Below are 25,724 nucleotides of genomic sequence, written 5' to 3' on the forward strand. Positions count from 1 at the left end.
ATTGATGTAGTGCTACGCTTGACATGAAAATATTTGACACTATCCTTCTGAGTTGTGAAGATGGTTTGAAGTGATGGGTGAAATGCATCCTGAAATGACAATATCTTGTGAGTTTAATGATGTTTATCTAACATATATATTTAGATCAGTCAAGAAGCAAAAGGAAAACTATGAAAATTCTGTACTTGGTCTACAAGTGCTGCAATGTCTGTAGCTTGACATGAAAACAGTTTCGATGCGATTTGAGCAAGACAAGTAGCAGTGATAGAGTCGTCATGATGTTCATCAGTAAGCTGAACTCGAACGATTAACCTAAATAAAGGTTGTTGTTATAGTTTTTGAAGAGTACAAAAGGTAAAGAAAATATGAGAATAACAAAACAAGTCTACCATGGAACAACTGTATTTCTATCAGTATTGCAGTTGAAGCAAGAGAAATATCCAGTAGTTTTCATTTTTGTTCCTTTTTTGCAGTTGCTACAACCAGGGTAATATAAGCGTTGATCAAAATTGATTACAGATGCTTTTGCCTTAATCCAATGGCTGCGGAACTTGATATTCTGAACAAAAAAAAAATATTTAAATTAAGTAGTTGCAAGTTTACTTGTTTAATGATCGTAAAAATTTGTTTTACCTGTTGGCTTAAGGTAAGGAATTCGTTAAGGCTGAGGGTATCATCAAGTGATGGAGGAGGAAGTGGTTGAGATATTGGTTTCTTTTTTTGCTTTTTTGCCCAACTAAATAAGCTCTGGTTATTTTTTGTCTTCCTGGGCAATGAAAGTGAGTAAAAATAATAGTTAAATGAAGAATTATAGTTAAGTAGGGAATTGGTTTCAAAGAAGAATTATATTAGTACATAATATTGATAAAAATTAAAAAAACAACAACTTTGCCTTGTTTGTTCCGTAGCTCAAATTTAAGAAATTATGATGAATAAAAAAAAACTAATGGTGATGAGGTTTTCAGCCAATTAAAGAAGAGAAACTATAGTAGAATATATAGGTCAGATAAAACCCTGGAAAATCCACGTATTAATAGTAGAATATACATGTACACAATATGCTGATGTAGTTCTTCTAATGTTCTATTTATTAAACAATTTTTTTATTTTTCTATTGTCTTAAACGATATGCATAGTCAACTCGTAAACAAAGCACGCGGATAATAGTTTAATTAAAAAAAAATCAGAGGATTTTTTTCGATTTTCATTTTCTTAAGAAATTAGTTTTAAGGCTTGTATTTTCTTCGCCCACTACTACTATCCTTGCCGGTCTTTGTTCAATGATTATTTGTCTGTTGAAAATATAATGCTGAGTTATCAAAACATTTACCAGGTTTCTAATGACATCGCAGCAGTGAAGTTTGGCTTAAGCAAGATAGAGCTTTTGACATTGGTCTGTAGAGTAACACAACCTATAATACAGCAAGTTAAATTTAGAAAGTTTTGCATATATATTATTTTTAGTAGTTTTGTAGAGATTAATACTGTGGAAGTTTTTAGCTCGTAGGCTTATCATGCGATGACAGGGAATGTATTTGCAATGGCTTGGATTGCACTGCCTTCGTTTTTGGCAAAGTTATCCCACAATGTGAGCAGAATGATTTCATGGCTATAAAAAAATAGTGAATATGTTATGTACAATGTTGTTTATGTTTAGAACATAAAATTTTGTGCAATGAAGAGGGCTTACTGTTCGTCAACTAAAGTAATCTGCTGAAAATCAGTGTCACTTCTAATTCCTCTGTCAGATATACTTAGCACTATACCAACAACATCTGTCAAACGTAAGAGAAATGTTAAAATTATTCATGCAATGTATCTTATATGAAACGTGGGAAAAAAAATATTAACATACTCATGCTTTTGGAACTGATGAGGTAGTCACTACACATTTTTATAGGAGTGAACGTGTAAATCTGATCAAGCAGAAGTATATTGTCCTCATGAACCTCTTCAACGTGTGTGTCTCCTTTGAGTGTGAGGTGAAGATTTGTTTGGAAAACTTGGTGGTCTGGCTTTTCTATATCCACTAAAGCATTTGATATCACATATGTTCTTCGTGGTTTAAGTGTTTCTTTCAGTGGTTTGATGTCAAGATTGAAAACAGTCCCTCTTATTTTGTTGCCCTAAAAAATCCAAACAGAAATTATTAAAGATGTGAAAGGAAATAAATGAATATGAATGGCAAATAGAGTATTTAACAGTATTTATCAACCAGTTGAGCTTGGAATAATTAGTTTTTTTAAACTTGAAATTTTTTTATGCAATAATTAGTTTATATTATCAACATGTAGTAATACCTTGGAATCAAGAAGCACCATATTTTGGTGTGTTTTTGCAGGAGCATTCCCTGTTTTAGGGCTTTGTTTCTCTGCCACAATGAACTTACACGTCCAATTCCGCTCTCTTGGCTTCAGATCTGTTATGAGCTTTGTTTCGGGGGGTGGAACTTCATCAGTGGCTTTTGTTGATGATGAACTGCATACAAAAAAGACGATAAAAATAATATTTTCGAAGCATGCATGCGTGTTTGTTTATATACTTGCATGAATGAATAGGTAAGCTACCTCGAAGATGAAGACATTTGTGAATGTAAGTTATTTTTGTAAAACGTTGTAGTTGCTTAGCAAGTAAGGGAGATAATAGATCTCTTTTTATAGCTAAGACGTACGTAATTCATAGTTAGTGGGGTGAATTTACTAAAACAAGACATGTGTGTTAAGTGCTGTGGTTCATGCAAGTGATGAGAATCCAAATTAGTGGGTTGGAGTTTCAGGAAAATGACAGCTGTTCCGCATGTTGTTATTCATGCAACTAATAGGTGAATGAGCAAGTTAAATAAAATGATAAGAAAGAATTATATCAATGACGACATAGTTAATATAGTTAGTCATTCTGTTTTAAGATCATGCATACTTTTGCAACTAAGATAGTTATCTGAAAGGAAAACTAAATACCCTATGTATAACAATAACTTCATTAATAGATATAAAAAAAATTAAACAGACCTGCGTAATTTTTTTTTTTTTTTTTTTTTTTTTTTTTTTTTTTTTTTTTATAGAACTGTGAGTGAGTTAGGCAAAAGAGAAGAAGCAAAGACATGTGAGCAATAAACTTTTTGTATAAGTCCGGTCCAGGTCAGGATGTCCTCCTGGAAACTAAATAAATATATACAAGTACCAAATTTTTTGCGTCGATAGTCTGTCATTAAATAAATAAAGTGAATGATTTCAGAATTCGAGTGCCTAAAAAATTTGCTGTAAATTGAAAATAGTTGGAAAAAAAATCTTGGGCGTGCAATTTAATAAAGAGGACTATTGTGCATCTAGATCCTCCACCAGATGGGCAAGAGAAGATATGTATCAGAATGTGAATTTAGCGGATGATAAAAGCTTTCAATAGACTTACATTCAAATATTGACCTGAAAATAGCGTGGTAGTTAGAGCAATATAATTGAGCAGATCCATAAATAGCATTACAGTATGCATAAAAAATTAATAAAATAAAGAAAGAAGATTGTGATGGAGTCATTGGTACGGTAGAGACGTTATGAAGTATGAGATTTTAGAGAGTAGATAATTGAGTAATGTAGAAATAGGTTTAAACATTTTCGTAAGTTGTATGTGAGAATATGAGATCTTATATATAGAGCTTTGGTCTGTGAAATGAACAGCCTTGATTCGGCTTAATATATTATGATTGTCGACGTGTTTATGAGTCAACGAATATTGGAATTAGATAGTATTATATTTCCCGAGTTATTGTGTATTTATAGCGATATTTGGGAACTGATTAGACTTTATTATATGTAATTAATTGGCGGAATTATCTCTGACCGTTGGGAAAGATCGGGAATATAATATCTCTGCGCATATAATTGATTGACATTATTGATCTCATTTAATACTCGTATGTATTCTGCATATATTGGGAGTTAATTGGCAGAATATGTATTCTCATTTAATACTCATTTTATATCTCTTCGCATAGAATTGTGTCCATATGTATTCTGTTTGTATTTGGGAATATATTTACGTATATATATAATATTGCCAACTTGCATCATATTTGTAGTCAGTAAATATGTAGAGTGAATTTGGGAATATATGCAGATCAAGTAATAAATTGTGTAGTATATGACTTTATTATATATATTCAGAGAATAAAGCGGAAATAAATGATTTATAATCATATATATTTATATTATATATATGTATATATATATATATGACATATATGTGGAAATTAGATTTATGAGTTATTCTGAGAAAATGGAGATTATGACTTGATCTCATCAATGGCTTTTACGAGAATTTAAATTGTATTTTCATATATTATATTCATATATATGTTTAAATACTTGTAAATGATTTGCCCACACACATACGAATCTTCTCAAGACTCAATTTACTAATATATTTGCCCAAGTTCATATTTGTAATACTATTGGTGCAGACTAAAAAAGAATGTATTTGATAATATATTACTGTCATATATATGTATTTTTTTTAGTAGGGCCACTATCGGCCAAGATTACATGATATATTAGCAGTGCAAAGCGTAGGTGGCACTATCGGCCAAGATTACATAGTAGGTGGCACTATTGGCCAAGATTACATACTTATTAGAATAAAATCCTAGGGGGCATGCATTTCTGCATCTCATGAGGGCTTGAACCCATGACCTCTCCGTCGAAGTGAGTGTGAGATTACCGCTAGACCAAACTAGCTACCACTCATAGAGTAAAAAATAAAAATAGAGTTTTAAACCGTAAACAATATTTTCTTATAGACTAAATTTTAAACAGTAAAGAAATTTAACTAGAGTCAAAAATAAAAATAGCGTTTTAAAAACATTTTTAGATAGTGAGTATTTTAAATCGTTTCAAACGTAATACTTTTTTTTAAAAAAAATAACCGTAACTTTTTTCTTAGAGTTAATTAGTATAACTAGTGTGTTAATTATTACCTCAAGTCCATAGAGATTGTGGATACAAAGAAAAAAGTACATTCATCTCTTGGTCCAGATTATATTGTTCTCCTCCGCCACTTTACATCACTTTATATATCACTTTTGTGTGTGTGTGTCTCTCTCTCTCTCTCTCTCTCTCTCTCTGTCTCTCTCTATATATATATATATATATATATATATACGTGTGTCAATGCATAGTCACCATTATCACAATATTACACGTCACAAATATGTAAGTATTTGTATGTATCTATCTAGTTTTTGGGTTGCTTATTATTAGATTGAGCTTCTATACATGGACTATAATTTTCCTAATGTCACCTTATTGTAATTCACCGATGACCGATACATAGTAACGACCAGAATTCTTACTAGCTAACATGCCAGCCAGTCTGTGGACTACTCCTAGCTGGTGCTGACGTGGATGTATATATAAGTAACTAATCTTTTTTGAGCCCCGATCATTCTTAAAGATAAGCATTTATAATTTCGTTTGTAGTTTATATATATATATATATATATATATATATATATATATTGATATTAATATATATATATATATATATATATATATTTATATATTCTCGTGCAATGATGCAAGTGAACCTTTGTATATAACAATAAGCAAAGCTTTTTAGCTTATCTGCATGGATGATAATTTTATCCGCGTACTTGAGACTCTATCCGTTATGGATAATGTCTTACCTGAATATATAGTGATAAATAAGATAAATGTATTATGAGTACAAATATTGTATGATTTTTAAGTACGTTACACATATCCATTTAAAATTATTAAAGTATTTATAATTGTATATGTGTATCATTGTGAATTATAATATATTATCCCTATAATATAATAATTTCTTAAAAAAAAAATATGTAATATATAATAAGAAAGTCTAATATTTTCATGTATCTTCCCTGATTTATGAATTTAAGTACATTTTTTTAAATGTTTACTTGTTTCACAAAAGTGATATATGGGTACACAAAAGTGATATATTAAATGGGTAAAAAAATACACATGAGTTTACCCTGAACTCTATAGAGTTTATCCAAACCCATTAAAATAAACGGATATGGGTATGACATGATTTTAAATTTTTTTCGTGGGTAGAGTCTAGTTTTTAGGATCCTAAAACCCTACACATTAACATCCCTAGACATTCATTATATATTCAGTTTATTGTACATAATACACAGTTGGGTTTATAAATAAAATTAAACATAAAATATCAAAAAATTAACATGAATTTGTTGCAACTACCTATTTTACTGATTTTAAAATTTTAGCTCAATCTTTATCTTATATAAAAAAAATATTTCACCAGCCCGCAATGAATTAATATTTAATTTACTGCGGGCTGGTGTGAGATTTTTTTAAGAGAATTTGTCACAACTAAGAGTAAATGAGTGATTTATTCAACATTTTTTTTAACAAAAAAGACAGATCTAGGTGCGTTTAATGACATTTTTGTCACTAATCACTTTTGGATTTGTCTTTTTTTTAAGTAGGAATCTGAAAAAAAAAATCTACGAAAAAAAAATTATAGTGGCGTACAAATTTCATTTTTTTTAATAAAATAAAACTTAAGTAATTTTTTAAAAGGATGATGGATTATTGAGTTATTTGCCTGCCCAAAATTAAGAGCTCAAAAACTGATATAATATCAAGATCTGAATCTTATTTTACCTACCATGCCAATTAAAGATTGAGTAATTTAGCAAAATAGTCAATTTAAACGTACGTTGGGAATTGCTAAATAGTCAAAGTTTGGTAAATATTAGGTAAATAGCTAATTTTATATATTTACAAATGTAAAAATTAAGTAAATATCCAATGTCATATTAAGTCACGTCATCATTTATGGCTATTTACCTAATAGTTACCAAACATTGGCTATTAAGCAATATCAAACGTTTAAATTGACTATTTTTCTAATTTTTTTATTAAAGATTTTATAATTTACAATCAGTACAGCTATCAGAATATACTCTTTTGAAATTCGCACAAAACAAATAAAAAGGAGAAGACGTTTCAAAAAAAAAAAAAAAAAAAAAAAAGGAGAAGAAGAAAAAAAAAATTAAAATAAAAGAGTATAGAAAGAATCCACTAAGCATCCACTTAGTTGGGAATTGGACTTGGCAATCAGGTAGAATATCTTATCCGAAAAATACTTCTTCAAAATTTGTGGTCACTGTATATAAATACTTTTCAACATATATGTCTGAGTAAAGCAAACCATCCCAACTTGCATCGTCACTGTAGTATTTACACGAAAGTAAATACCATCCGTAACCGTACCTCGCTCCATCACACAAAAGTGATAATACCATTCCCTTTCCATTTCAATATATTGCATTTTATTTTTAAATACTTGTATTTATACACTTTATGGATATTATGACACAGTTTATTACATGAACGGTAATTTTTATTTACGTGAATAGGTCTCTCGCAAAGGGGGTATCCATATATTAGAAGACTAGGTTAAGTTAAAATATATGAAATATTTTGATAAAATAAATTAACAATAAAAATTGAATAAGGTTAAAGTGGAAATATTTTTAAAAAAAATATGTATTGAAAAACAGACTCGATTGGGCTGGCGGGCTTCATCCCAGGTACGTAGCTCCACTTCGTATTCAAGAAGAAGTATAATTTAAAAAAAAAAAAGAAGAAGAAGAAGAAGAAGAAGAAGAAGAAGAAGAAAAAGAAAAAGAAGAAGAAGAAGAAGTATGATTCGATGGCAATATGGAGGTATAGGAAAACGACACCATATCTATCCACTCGAATTAGACTTATTTTCTTGATCAAATTCCGTGTTAAGGAAGTTGAAAATACATGATGTGATTTGTTAAATATGTGCATATGTGGGTAGAGAAGATTGTATCATGTCGTGAGCTCATGATATGTATAGGTGGATTAAATATTCGTCATATAATGTACTCCAAAACATTTCATATATATCCTTTTGGATTTTTCAACTTTGTTTTCTTGATGGTGCATATATATACATATATATATATATATATATATATATATATATATATCGCCTATGTTAACACACTAATTAGTTTTAGCAGTAAAACTCTGGACCAAATTACGGTTACTGTTTTCTAATTTTCATGAAAATGGTCATGAAAAAATACCACTCGAGTTATGTTTAGGAGTAGTGTAGTAATTTTATCATCAAACATCAATTGTGGGGGTAGATAAAAAAAAATCACATAAAATCATTCAAATATTTTCTGCCGAAAGAGCGCGGCAGAAATATATGTCATCAATATTCTAATTTCTGTGATGCAAAGCAAGGCTTGGCAGTAACGTTTGCGAGACTATTTGGTGCTCAAAGGCTTGGCGGGAACATTGACGCAAAAATATACACCAGCGAGACATTTTGCTTTGCGCGGCATAATTATTTGTTGGTTCATTTTCCCTAATTTTTTGTGGCAGAAAAATAATTTCACAATGCGAATTAATTAGGAAGATATAATATTCTTGTTGTTTATCTTTTCTTCGATTTTATTGCATATTTTCCGATTGGATATCATAAAGTTATTTTTGCATTCGAATTGCAAAATTATTGTATGCCTTGTGAACCCAAAGCGTCTTTGGTTCAACATAAAAACAAATTTGAGAAAATTTTTCATAACGGTTTTGTCTTCCGCTGTAGAATTTTTTTAACACGGGACAAATTGAAAATCGGTTCACTTAAGTAGGTAAAAATGTTATATATATAAAGTGGATATGATATTTTTTTTTTAACTCTAATTTATATTTTTTCGATTCACATATTGATTCTTATCCTAATAGTATAAAGTGGTTCTTATTCTTGTGTCGTTAAAGTCTTGAGATTTGAAAATAGGCCACACAGTCAAGAAGAAAGTAAATAGGAATATTGTACTTTTCACTGATTAGTGCTCTCTAGATAGCTGGTAATATTCTAACTTATAGTATATAGAATATATAACGGTTAGACTTAGATATTTAAGAATTCCTGTATAGAGTAGAGAGCTCATATTATTAAATATCTTGATTGTGCACTTGCAACAGCATATATATTATGCTTCAATAATTAAGAACTTTAAATTAATCTCTCTCTCTCTCTCTCTCTCTCTCTCTCTCTCTCTCTCTCTCTCTCTCTCTCTCTCTCATGCTTACCGTTAAATTTATAATATCGGTAAAAGTTGTCTGAAATAAAATAAAATGTGAGCTATTATAGGAATTACCATATTAAAATGAGATGTTCGTAGAATTGTCACTATGAGCCCATTTTTTTTTTTTTCTCAGAAGAGTCCGTAAGATTTTATATCAATTAATTCAAGTATGGGAAATGATCTCAAACACTATTAGTAATTTTGATAATTTGAACCAAAATAGTAATAACTATATTTTTGGAAACTTTTACTAATAACTATAGACATAAAAGTATACAGTTATCATAAACTGTAGACTTATAAGTCTACAATTAACAACCATTGTAGATATATAAGTTTACAGTTACTAATAAAAGTGTTCGAAAACATAATTATTATTATTTTTGTTCAAATTATCAAAATTACTACTAATTGAGCTATTTACTTCGAGCATAGGTTCTCCATATCTTAAAAAAAGCGTTCCAACTTTAATGTTGGGAATATATATATATATATATAGAACACTAGCTAGTAGCACTCCTACTTGGCTACTCTAAAGAGACATATATTTAGATATGGGACCACAATCTATATTATATATCCGCATATGAATAAAACTTGATGTCTATCCTCATCCTATTCCATAACCAATCAACACAATCAAATATATCTCTCAAGTACACAAACGACTTGTGTGTGTGTGTGTATATATATACACATAGAGACCCCCACAAAGCAATGGCTCACTCAAAGTATACTAAACAAGAAAACTACTAGCTACTATTTAAACCTCTCTCTGAAGATATAAATATATATTCAATATATAATATGGAGACGAACCGGAACAAGAGAAGAGGGTTCATGAAGGGAAAGTTGATGCCGTTCTACCGGGCGGGGAAGCCTTCGCCGGCGACGGCGGCGGCGCATTACGTGACCGGAAACAACAAGATGATGAAGCCGAGCCACCATTCTTTGTCGTCTCCGTCGGCGCTAGGGATTCTGGTGCACCAAGACTACGTCGTTTCTCAGCCGCCCAAGGCAAACAAAGTCTCGTTCCTTCTGCCGGAGCAGTTCGAGAGCCACTACGGCGTGGCCGGGGACGAGGCCGTCGATTCCAAGGCCGCCACGTATATTTCGTCCGTGCAAGAGCGGTTCAAGCTCGAGGGTATCAAGTGTCAAGATATCCGTACTTAATTTTAACCATATATCCATGCATATATATCGTTACGTGCATGTGTTTTTTTTTTTTTTTTTTTTTTAATCCATGCAACTTTTGAATATTAAGCTCCTGTTTGAATTTGGCAGTTTGTTAAGAAAAATAAAAATTTTAAAACCAAAATTCATAGTCAGGGGGTGAAAAAGAATGGAATATCCATGGTATTTTTTTTTTTTCTTGTATGGATGTACTAAGAAAAATTTGTTAGAAAATACCTAGATACGCAAAAAAAAAAAAATTGCTTCCATTTTTTGGTCTTCTATGTTTTCAGTGGCTTACTGATGATATCTCACGCATAAAGGTCTACTTGTATGTTCGCGCGTACTTATATAACATGTTGTTGGTATGTTAACCAAATAATACTAATTAATATATATATACTATGTATGGTTTCAGAACATAAATTTATTAGCAAATTAGTCCTAACTATAAGTCACGCATAAAAGGTCTACTTGTATGTTCACGCGTACTTATATAACATGATCTTACACTTATTAGCTTGTGGATATTCCTATAATTCCTAATTAACTTATGGATTAAACTTATTATTAGATTTCTCCTAAAATACAGAATTGCGAACGTGTATTCTTTTAATTCCCTTGGCCATTTAAATTTAGGAAAAATGGTATGAAATAGCCAATTCAAACTATGACTTTTGCAAAATAGTCATAGTTTCATTAGGTATAGCAAAATAGTCAATTGAGAGTATAGGTTTTCATTAAATTTAATCCTGCCTCGATTAATTTTAATTCAACCTTCATAAAATTTAAATTCTGTCTTTATAGTTCGTTGAGATTAAATTTAATCTAGCCTAAATTAATTTTACTTGGACGAATTTGCTTATAGTTGATAAATTATGATTATTTTGTAAAAAATTAAGTTCTATTGAACTACGTAGCCGCGAACACTTAAATTTTTAATAGCAGTGAGAGAGACTGAGAGAGTGAGGCATGGAATAATTTAAAGTAAAGGCCAAGATGATTCTTCTAAAAAGTGTGTATCATATCATATAAACTTTATATTGGTCCGTCTCATTCAGGTGCTTGAAAAAGTAAATTAAAAAAAAAAAAAAACTTTATACCATATCATTGGCCATTGAAAAATATAATAATTTATTTTAATGAAGGGCGTGCTTAAAAAGAGCTTAAAAAAATACAATAAAGTAATAGTAGAGACTAGAGAGATCTCTAGTAGAAGAAATGAGCTTTAATTTAGTAGACCGAATATACAAACAATATCGCCACAATGCAGGAATTAATTTTGCTATATGGAAAACGGTAAATGGAGAGAGATTCAAGGTTGTTAAATTTAAAGCTTTTTTTTTTTTTTTTTTTTTGGGTTGAAGAAAAAGTTAAAGCTTATTAAATTGACGTTATCCAATTAGCATGCGTTAGAGTGGTGAAGAAGGGCCATCAAGAAAATAAAATATTAAAGTGGAAACTTGACAGCTCTCATCTTCTTTGCCAGCTGCAATATGTAATTGATGATGCTCATATTATATTTGTATTGTGTCCCACTTTGAATCATTTATTTCATTATATTTCTTTCAGTAATTATTCTTGATAAGGAAATTGGCTAAATCACATAGGCGTCGTTTCCCTAGGCGAATGACAGAACACATAAACGATTGGAATTTAACATCTACTTTGTCGTTTATAGCTACTGAAGTAAGAAAACGACAAAAACCTCATGATCTTATTTTTTATATTATGATTTGTGCAAATAATTTAGGGATTTATCTGTTGATAAAAGTGACACGTACGGTGACCAAACCAAAAAAAAAAAAAAAAAAAAAAAAAAAACGGGATTTGGATTGTCCATTGATCAACAGCAGTCATAAATCGTTTTTATCTCAGATTGATGTCTCATAAATAAAGAATCTCTCGGCTTAATTTGCTGATTTTTCTGGCCAAGTCAAAGTTTGATTATTACACTTAGGTCATCTTCTAAAGAGTTCAACATTTCCTTATGTTTTGAACCACTAGAGTTCGCCAATTTTTGTAAGCATTTAACTAGATTCCCAACTACAACCATATCTTCTTTGCCACTCCAATTCTCGGGAGATACCAACAGCATGTTAACATGCAATGAAGATTACTTTTTTTGTTCTTCGAAATAACATACCAGTTTATACATAGACACTAAAAATATGAAGGAATATGTGCCCCGCAACATAAGTATATGCAATATATATATATATATATATATGGGTACATGCAAAAAATCAAAAAAATCATGCATTTTTCTCGTGTTTCTCATGTCACTCGAATTATAAGATAAAGAGTTATTTCCGATCTAAACGAGTATAATTGGTGGTACATACAAATAGGGTTGGGTATGTACCAATTGAATGCATAAGAATTTTAAAATGAATTCTCTAATCGAGGTTTGAAACTTCTAAATACATAAATCAAAGTTTAATGTATTTGAATTTTAATTTCAATTCACTTTAGTATTATGATTTTAAACATGTACTTAGCCCTCTAATTCAGTACGCGGTTTTGTAAACCGAGTAAACGAGTACCACATATAATGATTTCCTATTTGTGTATTAACTACTTCGTCGATTTCAAAATACTCGTGTACAATAACAAGTAGTATAGTTGTACTCGATCATACTCTCATATTCGTTGCCAGGCTGACCAATGTGACTGCACTATACGAGCGTCGGAACGTGACCGGCCGTAGGTTGCGGTACTTTCAATATGTTATTTTCGTCTTTTCCGGATGGTTAAAAAAAAATTCTCATGAGCAAACTTTCATAAGCAGTATATTAAAGTATCATGGGGTATTCCATCTCAAAACTAATTAGCAACGATATAAGTAACTCATGACTTTTATGAACTCTTGTTATTTTTCATATTTTTTCAATGTGAGATTTTTAACATATCCCCGCAAGATGTCGGCTTTTAGCGTTTACTCATTTTGGACGTAATCCTAACAATTTAGACCGGATACTCATTTGATTGGACTTAATGAATTATAATACCATGTAAAAGTATCACGATATTCTATCTCAAAACTAATTAACAATGAGATTCAGGACTTTTATAAACTCTTTTTAGTTCTCTATTTTCAAAATGGAATTTCTAACTTTCAATAATAAATTATAGGGAAAATAACACATTTATACCCTGTGTTTTAGTGAAATGTCGAGTTTAACCCTCGGTTTTCAAAAATGTCGAGTTTATACCCTCTGTTTAACTAAAATGACAAAATTATACCATATGTTTAACTAAAATGACGAAATTATACCCTGAAATAGACAGCAGTGTCACGAATATTCTTTTTATTGACTTTTCATTGACGTTGACTATAATATTTATATATAAACACCAATTATCTTTATTCATTCGCGCCATATATGTAATTTATTTAAAAACTAAAAAATAAACAACAGTCTCTTAATCGTGAAGAACATAGAAAAAGGCAAAGGGATAAACATCGATAGTTGATAGTCATAAAAATCGCATATTCGAACAGAGTATCCAGGATTTAGAGTTACAATTCGAACACGGAATGAAGTCATTTCTTAGGAGGTATGAGTTTTATTATTTAATTTCAATTTAAGGCTATTTTTATTTCAAAATTGAGAATTTGGAAGTTAGGGCACTGATTTAGATTTGATTTGGTTTTTCTTATATAAGAGTTAATATCAATGAAAGGGATATTTGTGACGCTGTTATTCATTTCAGGGTATAATTTCGTCATTTTAGTTAAACAGAGGGTATAATTTCGTCATTTTAGTTAAACAGAGGGTATGAACTCGACATTTTTGAAAATCGAGGGTTAAACTCAACATTTCACTAAAACACAGGGTATAAATGTGTTATTTTCCCTAAATTATAAAGAATAAGATAAACTCATCTCTAAAAAATACATCATTTTTTTTATCAATACAAAATACATGATTTATGCGCACATGTATCATCACTTGACTTCACGCGTACGCGTGTGTTAAGATTTGTCATTGTTTTCAAGGTGTCACAATATAGATTCGCTTCTTCCTCGAAACTCCACGCATCAAATTAATCTTATATACTCTCGTGCTGTCTAAAACCCTCCCTGAAAGACTTCTTCGGATCAACTCTACACCAAGTCATGTTTTTATGCTTCACATTACTAATTTCTAATTTTCTATATCATTCGCTTCGAGATGAATTATTAATTAAAAAAAAAAACATACTTTACACTTCATTTAGCATTCAAGTTTTTTTTGTGTTTCAACTTTCAAAAAGCAATTTTCTCCTCCAACCCCCAATAGTAATCTGTAAAGGCAGAAAGAAAAAAAAAAAAGTATATGTATAACAATTAATAGAATTGTAGAAGGAAGCTAAAAAGAAGAGTAATACTAATATTGTTTTGATCAATTAAATGTCACACAAAAGCAAGTCCACAAACACACAACATACCTTTCCATTCTTTTAAACCATTTGCCTTCTTTCTCACCAAGTTTAGCATATCCCAATACCCATCTACTTCTTCGTTAAGAAAGAAAAAATCGACACACACACACACACACACACAAACCCTTTTATATATCCCCCAAAAAAATATGTTATCAAAGCACATGCAAATCAACATTACATATCTCAGCATCACTAAACAATATAATTAATACATACCAAGCGATCGCTGGAAAGATGAGCGGCGCCGATTGGGGACCGGTGGTGGTGGCGGTGGTGCTTTTCATACTATTATCGCCGGGGCTTCTGTTCCAAGTTCCGGCGAGGACGAGAGTTATGGAGTTCGGAAACATGAACACCAGTGGAATCGCCATTCTCATCCACGCCGTCATTTACTTTTGTATTTTCACCATCCTTGTCGTCGCTATCGGTATTCACATACATGTCAACTAATATTTACCTAATTAATCCACGTTACACCACCAACTTCCTCTCTTCTCTTTTGATTGTGTTTTTTTTTTCAATATTTTTTTTTTTGGGTTTTGTAATGACTCTTCTTATTTTCGTTCAAAACAAACTGTATTATTCCAAGTCAAATAGGTCATATTAACACGGATTTTTTTATTTACTATATCGAATGATCACTTGAAGAAGGTTTGTAATGGTATCACTTATTTGTGCCATAAATATGTCTTTAAATTAGGTCATAAAACAAACGAAACTCGTGAGTTGATTTTGAACAAATCGAAGTCCGTACGTTACTACGTTAGATAGATCATAAATAGCACACTGGGTCTTGGTAAATACGATTCCTAAACCCGAAGCGAAACCACGTGCGATGTATCGAAGATAAAGAAAACAAAACGACACGGTCTTCTAGAAATGAATACTTCGTACGATATTTAAATTGAAAAATTCCAAGCACTTGAATCAATTGATGTGTTATAAATAAAAATAAATATTTAATGTTATTTTTTCGCTTAAAACCAGTCGAGTCTTTCATGGCTGGGACATTAATTTAAGGACCGAATTCATTGAATAACATATTTACCGACTGACCGAACGGTATGTGCTTCCAAAGTGGACCCATCAATTAATTGAGGCCCTAATAACTGCGTTATCAATTTATAAATGTAGTCCACATTCCGGCCAGGCCAAACCACGAGTCATACATATATAACACAAAAAAAAAAAAAAAAAAAACTTGAAAAAAAAAAACGTAGATCCAGGAAGTAATATCAAACGCAGTGATTAATTAATTAAGTTGGCAAGGAATTACAAACACCATAAATGAAAAAGTAGTAATAATAATAACTGAGAGTGAGACATATTGAAGGGCGGAGAGGAGAAAAAAAAAGGAGTAATAGTAACAGTGAAATGATATTATTTCGAACCGTTGGATCAGCCAGTGTAGATGTGGACGTGGACGACTAGGATGAAGATGCAGTAGAGGACGAAGAAGATTAGAGTGTGGACGGCGATCGATTTTCCGTTGGTCTTCAAGCTTCCGAACTCCATCGGACGGCTGTGTCCCGGCAGCTGAAACAGAAGCCCCGGCTGTAACAGCACGAACAGGACTACTCCGACCACCACGCCTCCCCAGTCAGCCATATCTATATATGTATGTATATATGTGTATATATATATACTCGCTCTCGGAAGGAAGAACTTTTGTTTGACTCTGTTTTTCCTTGATCTATCTATCTTCTCTGCCCAAAAGCACTCGATCCAGCCAAACCCATACGCTTTGTGAAATGAATGCCACGGAGGGTTCTATGTGGCAAAAAGAAAAGAAGCCTAGAATCTGATGCCACAATAATATCTTTACTGTTTTGTTCTATGCCATGAATATATAATAGGTTGTATTTTAAGCAAAAATACAAAAAACTTAAACAAATGTGTCAATTAATTAAAAAAAATTAGATATCTAACTCAATTAATTAAAAAAAAAATGTTTATATGTTGTATTTTTAAAACAGTGATATGTAAAATATCTAACGTTCAGTTGATATTGCAAAATAGTCATTAACTAATATTATTAATATCACATTTCGAGTAACCGATTTTTTTTTAAAAAAAATTAAAGAAAAATTTGACTCAATTATATTTTTTTTTTCTCTTAATGCAAACAGATATTTGGGAATTAAAACACGATAAAGCAATAACTTTTAGATTAAACAAAATACGATATTTAAGGATTAATTACGTATTTCTCTATTCAATTTTGACACTAATAATGATTCACTCTCTTATATTGAAAAGCGTACAAAATTAGCTTTATAATCTTACATATTAGCTTTATAATCTTACATCGTATCAAATATCAAATGTGGTCCTTCTTTCAAGTTAAAAAAAATTAGTTGATGAAAACGATAAAATAATTTACTAAATATCATTCAACTCCCAAATTCGTTGTTTTAGACACTAATAATGTACAATGGCCATTTTTTTTTTTTTTTGCTTCAAGTATAATTATAAACTACTAGGAATAGTGACATTTATAGTTTTTGAATAGTATAGTACTTTGCTATGCAATTTTCCTTTTCTGGCTGACCGGCTTTGCAGAACAGAGAGGAAAGCAAACAGAAATGGTCAAAGCCGAGTAAAAAATGAGAACTGCCATGTAAAGAAGAACCAGAGAAAAAGCTAAAAAAAAAAAAATCTCAAGACCGACTTACTATTACTATAATATAGGGAAATAATAATAATAATAATAATAATTTATAAACGTAAAGTCCGAAAGCGAGTCACAACATGACAAGAACCAAACGAGAATAAACGAATAAAAAATAAATAAAATAAAATAAAAACAAAAAAAAGATCAAAACGTAATTTTAAAAAAAGCAACTTTTTCTTTCTTCTTTTCAAGCATTATGTTTCTTTTGACTATAAAATATATATTTGCCCATACCAATCAAACACCTAATGATGTAGCGTTTTGATCACTACCAAATATCAAAAAATGAGAGGGAACTATTAGGTCATATCAAAATATCAATGCAATCCATATCATATCCTTAATGCCCTTGTACACAGTGGCACATGATATGCTTACCCTAATTAATGATAATAACAGCAACGCATCAAATTAAACAAGAGACTCATACATATAATTTAGCCATACAATTAAAATTTTAGTTTAACTATCTTATAATTATAAAAATAACCTAAATTAAAACGAGACGCATGTAAAACTAATCTCGATGATAAACAAAAAAAATTATGTAACGCAAATATTGGTACATGAGAATTTGGCGTTGGAATTATAACCGTTGAAAAAAAAACAACTACAACGATCTTGCCCTTGAAATATGAATTAGGTCATATTTTAATATTTAAATAATTTAACTATAATTTGAATCGAGAGTCATTTAACTATTTCATGTAATTTTTTTCTCAAATCAATATATTTTTTTTTTAAAAAGTGGATTTCATGGTATGGCATTATAGATTCCTCATTCCCTCTTTCAAGGAGAGACGTTGAAGACTACGTTTCGTTACAAGTTACAACTTAAACAACACAACTCTCTCTCTCTCTCTCTCTCTCTCTCTCTCTCTCTCTCTCTTCTTTTTATTTTTTATTATAACTCTTTTTCCCTCTCTTTCTTCTTCATCATCATCATTTCATAATCATATCAAGCAGAGAAGCAGAAGAGAAATGCACGATTGGGCTGGTCCGCTGATAGCGACGGCGCTGTTTGCTTTTCTGACGCCGGGAACGCTGTTTCAGATGCCCGGAAAAGAAAAGCCACTGCAATTCATGAACAGGAGAACCAGCCCAGCCTCTATGTTCGTCCACGCTGTCATCTACGGTCTGTTGCTCGTCCTTTTCCTCGTCGTTCTTAATCTCCACCTCTACGCTTAATCAGTATTATTATGTAAATCTTTTAATTGGAAGAATAAGAAGAAGAAAAAAAAAAGAGCCAAAAGTAATTAATTAATTAATTAGTTAGTCTCTGTATTTTTTCATTTTCTTCCTGATGATCTCATCTCTGTGTAACTTTTAAACTTGATATATTATGATATGAGAATTAATTAATTAGTCGAAGTACACTCTGTGCTTCACTCTAGTTTGCCTGATCTATCAGATCTGCGATAGATCAACATAGTGTAAACGCGTTTTTGTATATGATATTCATCCATGGTTCAAAACACAACATTTACAGAGGACAATCGGAAGAAGAAACTAATTAAACTAATTAATGAAAAGAGATAAATATATATTGAAAATGGAATGGGAATGGAAAGAGTAGAGTAGCTAATGAAGAATCACGAGCCGACAAACATGTGGACTCCGATAGCTAATAGGAAGATGCAAATGAGAGCGAAGTAGATGATGGAATGGACGAGAATGGAAACTCCGCTGGTCTGGAAGTTTCCGAACTCCACGAATCTGTTCTTCCCCGGAATCTGAATCAGCAATCCCGGCGTGAGGAGTATGAACAGCACCGCCGCCACGAACACCGGTCCCCAATCCGACATCCTTCCCGATTTCTTTCAACTTCCGATCTCTCTCTCTCTCTCTAAAGAATAGTAACAGTGATTCACAACAGAAAATGGTTGGGACGTTTTTAGGGTTTGGTTATAAAGGAAGAAGGTGAATGGGGTTACTTTAGTTTGGGGAAAGAGACAAAGAGCTTGTTAGCGTGTCAAGGTTGCGGAATCAAGCAATTCCGATTCACTTTTTACAGCTCATTTTTGCATTATATTCAGCAACGAACCTTCCTTATTTTTCTTTTTTCATATTTATTTATTTATTACATATATATGTGACTTTTAAACAAAAAATAAATAAATAAATCAAAACCACCGCCGGGCCAGGCTTTATATTTTATCAAGCTCAAAAGAAGTTTAGGGCTAAGCATAGTCAGGCCCACAGAGAGGTTCAATCAGGCCTATAACAAGAGTAGTGGAAATTACCCGAGATAACTCATGAGGTTATTCATAAATTATGACCTCCAATATACTTTTAAAAATGTAGACCTCCAATATGTCTTAAAAATGTAGATTTACGATTCTAATGCTATGAATTCAGAACTCATATTAGATCTATGGCGAGATCGGATCCGGGCATCAAATTGGGAAGCGAGGAAATGTGTATCACAGCGACTCTATTTACGAGCAAGTCCTTGTATTAGTGTTGTCTCTATTTTGAGGACCTACACGAAAATAATGACCATTATATAGAGCATATACAACGTTCCATTCGATTGAAAAAAGTGAAATACCGTGTTGTGATGTGGTTGCATATTTATAAAGACCGTGTAGTGATGCCATTCTCTAAACATGGGACAAATAATGTCATTTTTATACACAATATATCTCAAAATAGCTTCACTGACATTCTAGTGTTGACATGGCGTGGACTTCAGCTGCTTTTCTTGTTACCTCAGTTTCATGCTTCTTTTGTCATTGGTATTTTCTTACGATTTGTCAAGTAACGAACAAATTTCTTTAAAACTCGGTCGAGTTCGTTATCGGATTCTAAGTTGAAAAAACTACCAAGGATTTTGTTTTATGAATTTAATCAAAATAGTTATTTTAAGATATCAATCTTATACTTAAAACTTTTTATATTTATGGCCGATAATTTGGTCTACTTCTCTAATCCCATTTATTTACGTAGATCATAATTGGAGTTTATGGGCTTACTCTAAACTCAGAGTGCAACGGTTTAGGGAATTGGACTTAACTAATAGCAATCTTGATACTTTTGACAAAAATAATAGCATATATGTTTTTCGGACACTTTTACTAGTAATTGTAGACTTATATATCTGCAATTATTTTTAATTGTAGACTTGTAAATCTACAATTTATGATAATTGTATACTTCGATGTCTATAGTTACTAGTAAAAGTGTCAAAAAACATAATTATTACTATTTTTTTTCTAAATTATCAAAATTGTTAGACCATTTCCCAACGGTTTATCGTCAAATGGGCCGTCAATATAAGGTTTCGAAATCAAAGAGCCCATTAAAGCAATCGTAAGAGTACACACTCATCGGCCCACTTCTTACAACTTGTTGATTTGGCTCCACGCGAACCATCAAGTTACTTTTTGTTATACTGATTTTCTTTAATTTAATCCTATTATATTATCAAGTTGATACACGAGTCTGAAAAAGGATCAAGTTGATCTCTTTATTTATGTTTTTATTTTATTGTCGGATCGGATCTACAACAAATAACTACCGTTCAAGCCCTCACTTGTGAATTGGCGAGACCATATAATATAAAATACAGTTCAACAACATAATATATAACACAAATCTGTTTATATTGGCAAGACTTTTGTGAATTGTATACTATATGTATGACCACTGTTCGATTTTAAATAAAAACTAGTGTCCTAAAGTATATAAATACAGTTACACTCTCCACTCTCTCTGTTCTCCACGGGACATTAATGCATAATCAATAAAGTTGAAGCCATGTCATGCTGAAAAGGATCATATTAAGTCAAGTTGTCAATGACTATACCAGCCTTTGGAATTACATATAAATGAAACGGGTCATTTTGGATAAGAAGAAGAAACACATGACATGGATAATAAATTTAATAATAATATTCTTCCGGATAATACGCCAATTCAGTTAAGCAAAGGGACATTTAAAAAATAAAAAACCAAAGGGCGTTTTTGCCTTCTAAAAAAAAAGGGCGTTTTTTTTTCTTTGCAGTGTGGGGTTTTCGAATCGAGACATTGATGATGTTCCGGGCATAATAAATAAACAAATAATATATTTTATTTTTAGTGACTTTCATTTATTAGCGAATAATTCAATAGGATTATCGAGCATGCCTTAAAATCGTGCAATGTTGATTTGCACTAACATTGCCAGCTTTAATATTTATTAAAAATAGATTATTGGGATTAGTGAGTCTCATATTGATCTTTGAAGTATAAATTTAGATAATGGCTCAGATAATTGAATCTTTAATTTCAACTATTTTAAATGTAATAATAAAAAGACGGATGTGTTATATTTATACATGGGGACATCTAACTATTTCGAGAGGCCATTTGTTGATTTTGGAATTTTTTTTTTGTGAAATAAAAATTTATAAAAAATTACAATGTAATTAATTAAATACAGACTTTATCGAAAAAATGTGTACTCCAAGAAAAAATTTTACAATCTAATCTATGAAAAGAGTTTAAATTTTTTAAGATCTGTGTTGTTGAAGTTTATCCATAACCACACAAGGAAATAATCAATAAACCATATTATTAGCCAATAATGCAAAACAACAACTATCCAATTAAATTTTCAATAAAAGAAAAATATTGATATATTTCACATGTAATAATAAAAAAAGACCGGTATAGTCTATGATGAAAAAGAAAGAAGCGCAGCCAAATAATGTTCACCCATCTCACCAACTTAAGTCTACGTACAAAGCTTTTGATACGTGTAATTGAGAAAACGACAAACAACAGTTTTCACCGGAAAAGTCATTTATTTATTAATCTTGATGTTTTTCTCCGCGGTCAAATGCTAACTTTTTCTTTTAATTCAGGTGCCGAAATTGATTTCTGATAAAAAATAAAAAAAAAAGTGCCGAAATCGGATTTTCTATGCGATAATTTTACGCAAACTAATTAAATCAGTAAAAATAAAGAAAAGGAATAAGATAAGAAGTAAGAACACGACGACAAAACAATCTAAAAGAATAATAATAATAATATCAATAAAACAGAAAAAATAAAAAGCGGCCATTTATTTTTTTGAATAAAAAATAAAAAAAGGGGTCCTGGTAATAATTAGTCTTAAGCAGAGAGAGAGAGAGAGAGAGAGAGAAGAAGCAAAGCACGTTTTATTTAGTTTTCAATTTCATTACAAATATGTTTCGCTGCCTTTGATTACTCTAAGAAGATAAACTGAGAAGAGACACACAATCATCATCGTCGTCATCGCTATCTCCGCAACAATGGCTGGAATTCACGAGAAGGTGAGAGGCTTCTTCAGCAACAGATGGCTCGTCTTCGTGGCCGCAATGTGGCTGCAATCGGTCGCCGGAATCGGATACTTGTTCGGAAGCATATCGCCGGTGATAAAGAGCTCTCTGAACTACAATCAGAGAGAGCTCTCCAGGCTCGGTGTAGCCAAGGACCTCGGCGACAGCGTCGGATTCTTCGCCGGAAGTCTGTGCGAGTACTTGCCTCTCTCCGCCGCTCTCTTCGTCGGAGCTCTTAAGAACCTCGTCGGTTACGGCTGGATTTGGCTCATCGTCACCGGTCGCCTTCCAGCTCTCCCTCTCTGGGCCGTAAGTGTCTCGATCCTCTCAATTCTCTTTCTGCTTAGATCCGTCTCATCTGCTTGTGCTTAGGCTATATTTTCTGAAATCTAGACATTTGTGCTTAAATCGATCTCACTTTATATCTTTGTGAAGCTTTGAATCGGAGTTTTCACGAACGATGATTTCTATGCTTTCTGTTAGAACTTTCTAATTCTGACTACTGTATACTTTAGTTTTCACTCAAACAATGGTGCTTCAAAAGTCAAACAGAGATATTAGACTATGTAATGATGAATCGAATCCCGATATTAAAGCTTGCTCAACTGAATCTCAATTGAATCCCGAAACTTCAAAAGTATCAGATATAAATTCCTGGATAGGCTTTTTGAACCTTGAGTTTCGCTAAAATAGGTTCCCACTCAAAATCTTTGATCATGTCGTAACACTTTCTATATTAAGCAGTGAAGCTCTGAATCAGAAATTTCACGGACGATTTAATTTTTATGCCTTTCCGTAAAACCTTACTAATTCTGACTACCGAGTATACTTGGTTCTCACTCAACCTATGGTGCTTCAAAAGTCAACAGAGATATTTGACTGTATAAATCCTAAACTTGAAGACGGTTCACTTGTTAGATTTTAGGGCATATAGAATAGAAATGAGCAAATTTTTTTTATTTTTTTTAGTTGATGAATAAGAGTTCATTGTTCAGATGTGCGTGCTTGTGTTTGTGGGAACAAACGGAGAGACCTACTTCAACACGGCTTCGCTGGTTTCCTGTGTACAAAACTTCCCAAAGAGCCGAGGTCCGGTGGTGGGAATCCTGAAGGGATTCGCCGGGCTGAGCGGCGCGATCGTGACTCAGATATACACGATGATCAACTCGCCGGACCAAGCCTCGATCATCTTCATGGTCGCGGTGGGTCCCAGCATGGTGGCCATAGCCCTGATGTTCTTCGTGAAGCCCGTCGGAGGCCACAGGCAACTCCGGCCGAGCGACGCCAGGAACTTCACGTACGTCTACTCCGTGTGCCTCCTCTTGGCCGCCTATCTCATGGGAGTCATGCTCGTCCAAGATCTCGTCTCTGTGAGCCACGCGATCGTCACGATCTTCACCACCGTCCTTTTGATCATCCTCTTGTGCCCCATCGTGATCCCCTTGACCCTGAGCTTCGGCCCCGACCCGCGGGCCCCGGAGCAGGAGTCGCTCCTCGGCGCGCGGGCCGATGAAGACGGGCCCGCAAAGGCCCACGAGGTGATATTCAGCGAAGTGGAGAGCGAGGTGGAGGACGAGAGGAGTAAACTCGGGGGCGACTCGTTCCCGGCGTCGGAGAGGCAGAAGCGGATCGCTCAGATCCAGGCGAAGCTCCTCCAGGCCGCCGCCGAGGGGGCGGTGAGGGTGAAGCGCAGGAGAGGACCCCACAGGGGGGAGAACTTCACCCTCGGCCAGGCTCTTATCAAAGCTGATTTCTGGCTCCTCTTCGTCTCGCTCGTCCTCGGCTCCGGCTCCGGTTTGACCGTGATCGACAACTTGGGTCAGATCAGCCAGTCGCTCCGCTACAACAACCCCCACATATTCGTCTCCCTCATCAGCATTTGGAACTTTCTCGGACGTGTCGGGGGTGGTTACCTCTCCGAGATCGTCGTCAGGTAATTACCATTTCACCTTTCCTAATCCTAACGAAAAAATTATGAGTAAGCGGTAGGACCTTGGACATTAGGGGTATCCGAATCATTTGTAGAGAAGTTAGGGATTAATATGAATAATATAAAGTTGGTTAGCCTATAAGTAAGAGGAAAAAGGCATCGAAAAGAATCTGAAAGCATTTTGTTGAGGGGATAATTTCATGTCATTCTTATTCCGGGCCGTATTAGTAAGAGTTAGAATTGCGTAAACGTAGAGGATGATTTTGATCCAATGCGACTATTTTGTCGTTGCAGCAAATATGCGTACCCGCGTCCAGTGGCATTGGCTGTGGCACAGTTTATAATGGCCATAGGCCATGTCTACGTCGCCTTTGCACTTCCCGGGGCGTTGTACGTGGGAACGGTCATAATCGGGCTCTGCTACGGCGCACACTGGGCGATCGTACCCGCGGCCGCCTCGGAGCTGTTCGGCGTGAGAAACTTTGGTGCTCTGTACAACTTCATCACGATGGCCAACCCCGTGGGAACTCTGATCTTCTCGAGCCTCATCGCCAGCACGATCTACGACCGCGAAGCAGAGAGACAGGCTCGGGAACGGAACCTCGAGTGGACTTACAAGGCAGCATCGTCGATCCTCTCGGGACTTCTTGGCAGCGAGGAAGCACCGAAATGCGACGGCGCAATTTGCTTCTTCTTGACTTTGATGGTCATGGCGGGTTTCTGTTTGCTCGGAGTTGCTATAAGCATGGTTCTAGTGCATAGGACTAGGAGTGTGTACGCTCAGCTCTACGGAAACTCGCGCGCCAGGAATATTTCCTAGGTAATATGACACTACTGTTTGTCCAGTATTCTTTTTTTACCTTAGTTTATATTGAACAATAAAAAAAAAATGATTTTGCCGGTTTTTCGTTTCGCAAGTTTCCTTTGATATTGTAAAGGAAAGAAGAAACAAACTCGGGTTTTGCCGTTATCATTACGAATTACGATTCTGTTTTCGCGTTTCTTGACACGAAAGTTTTCAGTTCGTGTCAATTGTTATCATTGTTTTTTATTTTTTTTCAACGAGTGAAATAAAGTTCTATCATATATCATGTT

At 33.2% G+C, this 25,724-nt stretch overlaps 6 protein-coding genes across 6 annotated transcripts; 4 read left to right on the forward strand and 2 right to left on the reverse strand.

Annotated features, from left to right (window-relative positions):
- The first annotated feature begins 9,809 nt into the window (after window positions 1-9,809).
- Window positions 9,810-10,643, forward strand: LOC149406406 (uncharacterized). The gene has a single exon (XM_089627282.1). It carries the CDS (start codon window positions 9,944-9,946, stop codon window positions 10,307-10,309), a length of 366 nt encoding a protein of 121 aa, XP_089483408.1. The 5' UTR covers window positions 9,810-9,943; the 3' UTR covers window positions 10,310-10,643.
- A 4,048-nt stretch (window positions 10,644-14,691) lies between these two features.
- On the forward strand, window positions 14,692-15,227 carry LOC149406407 (uncharacterized). The gene has a single exon (XM_089604628.1). The coding sequence runs from the start codon at window positions 14,975-14,977 to the stop codon at window positions 15,188-15,190; it is 216 nt and encodes a 71-aa protein (XP_089460754.1). The 5' UTR covers window positions 14,692-14,974; the 3' UTR covers window positions 15,191-15,227.
- Window positions 15,228-15,970: 743 nt separating this feature from the next.
- LOC149406408 (uncharacterized) lies at window positions 15,971-16,570 on the reverse strand. The gene has a single exon (XM_089604834.1). It carries the CDS (start codon window positions 16,346-16,348, stop codon window positions 16,139-16,141), a length of 210 nt encoding a protein of 69 aa, XP_089460960.1. The 5' UTR covers window positions 16,349-16,570; the 3' UTR covers window positions 15,971-16,138.
- A 1,581-nt stretch (window positions 16,571-18,151) lies between these two features.
- On the forward strand, window positions 18,152-18,785 carry LOC149406409 (DUF3339-domain containing protein). The gene is made up of 2 exons (XM_089604896.1): window positions 18,152-18,240; window positions 18,381-18,785. Exon 2 carries the CDS (start codon window positions 18,396-18,398, stop codon window positions 18,600-18,602), a length of 207 nt encoding a protein of 68 aa, XP_089461022.1. The 5' UTR covers window positions 18,152-18,240; window positions 18,381-18,395; the 3' UTR covers window positions 18,603-18,785.
- Window positions 18,786-18,936: 151 nt separating this feature from the next.
- LOC149406410 (uncharacterized) lies at window positions 18,937-19,458 on the reverse strand. The gene has a single exon (XM_089604733.1). It carries the CDS (start codon window positions 19,217-19,219, stop codon window positions 19,007-19,009), a length of 213 nt encoding a protein of 70 aa, XP_089460859.1. The 5' UTR covers window positions 19,220-19,458; the 3' UTR covers window positions 18,937-19,006.
- Window positions 19,459-22,465: 3,007 nt separating this feature from the next.
- Window positions 22,466-25,720, forward strand: LOC149406411 (protein NUCLEAR FUSION DEFECTIVE 4-like). The gene is made up of 3 exons (XM_089604949.1): window positions 22,466-23,008; window positions 23,695-24,632; window positions 24,924-25,720. Exons 1-3 carry the CDS (start codon window positions 22,673-22,675, stop codon window positions 25,447-25,449), a joined length of 1,800 nt encoding a protein of 599 aa, XP_089461075.1. The 5' UTR covers window positions 22,466-22,672; the 3' UTR covers window positions 25,450-25,720.
- The last annotated feature ends 4 nt before the right edge of the window (window positions 25,721-25,724 follow it).

The sequence above is a fragment of the Urtica dioica genome, chromosome 1 (assembly GCF_054948205.1).
Source record: "Urtica dioica subsp. dioica isolate 48M chromosome 1, U.dioica_male_clone48M_v1_H2, whole genome shotgun sequence".
Lineage (NCBI taxonomy): Eukaryota > Viridiplantae > Streptophyta > Magnoliopsida > Rosales > Urticaceae > Urtica > Urtica dioica.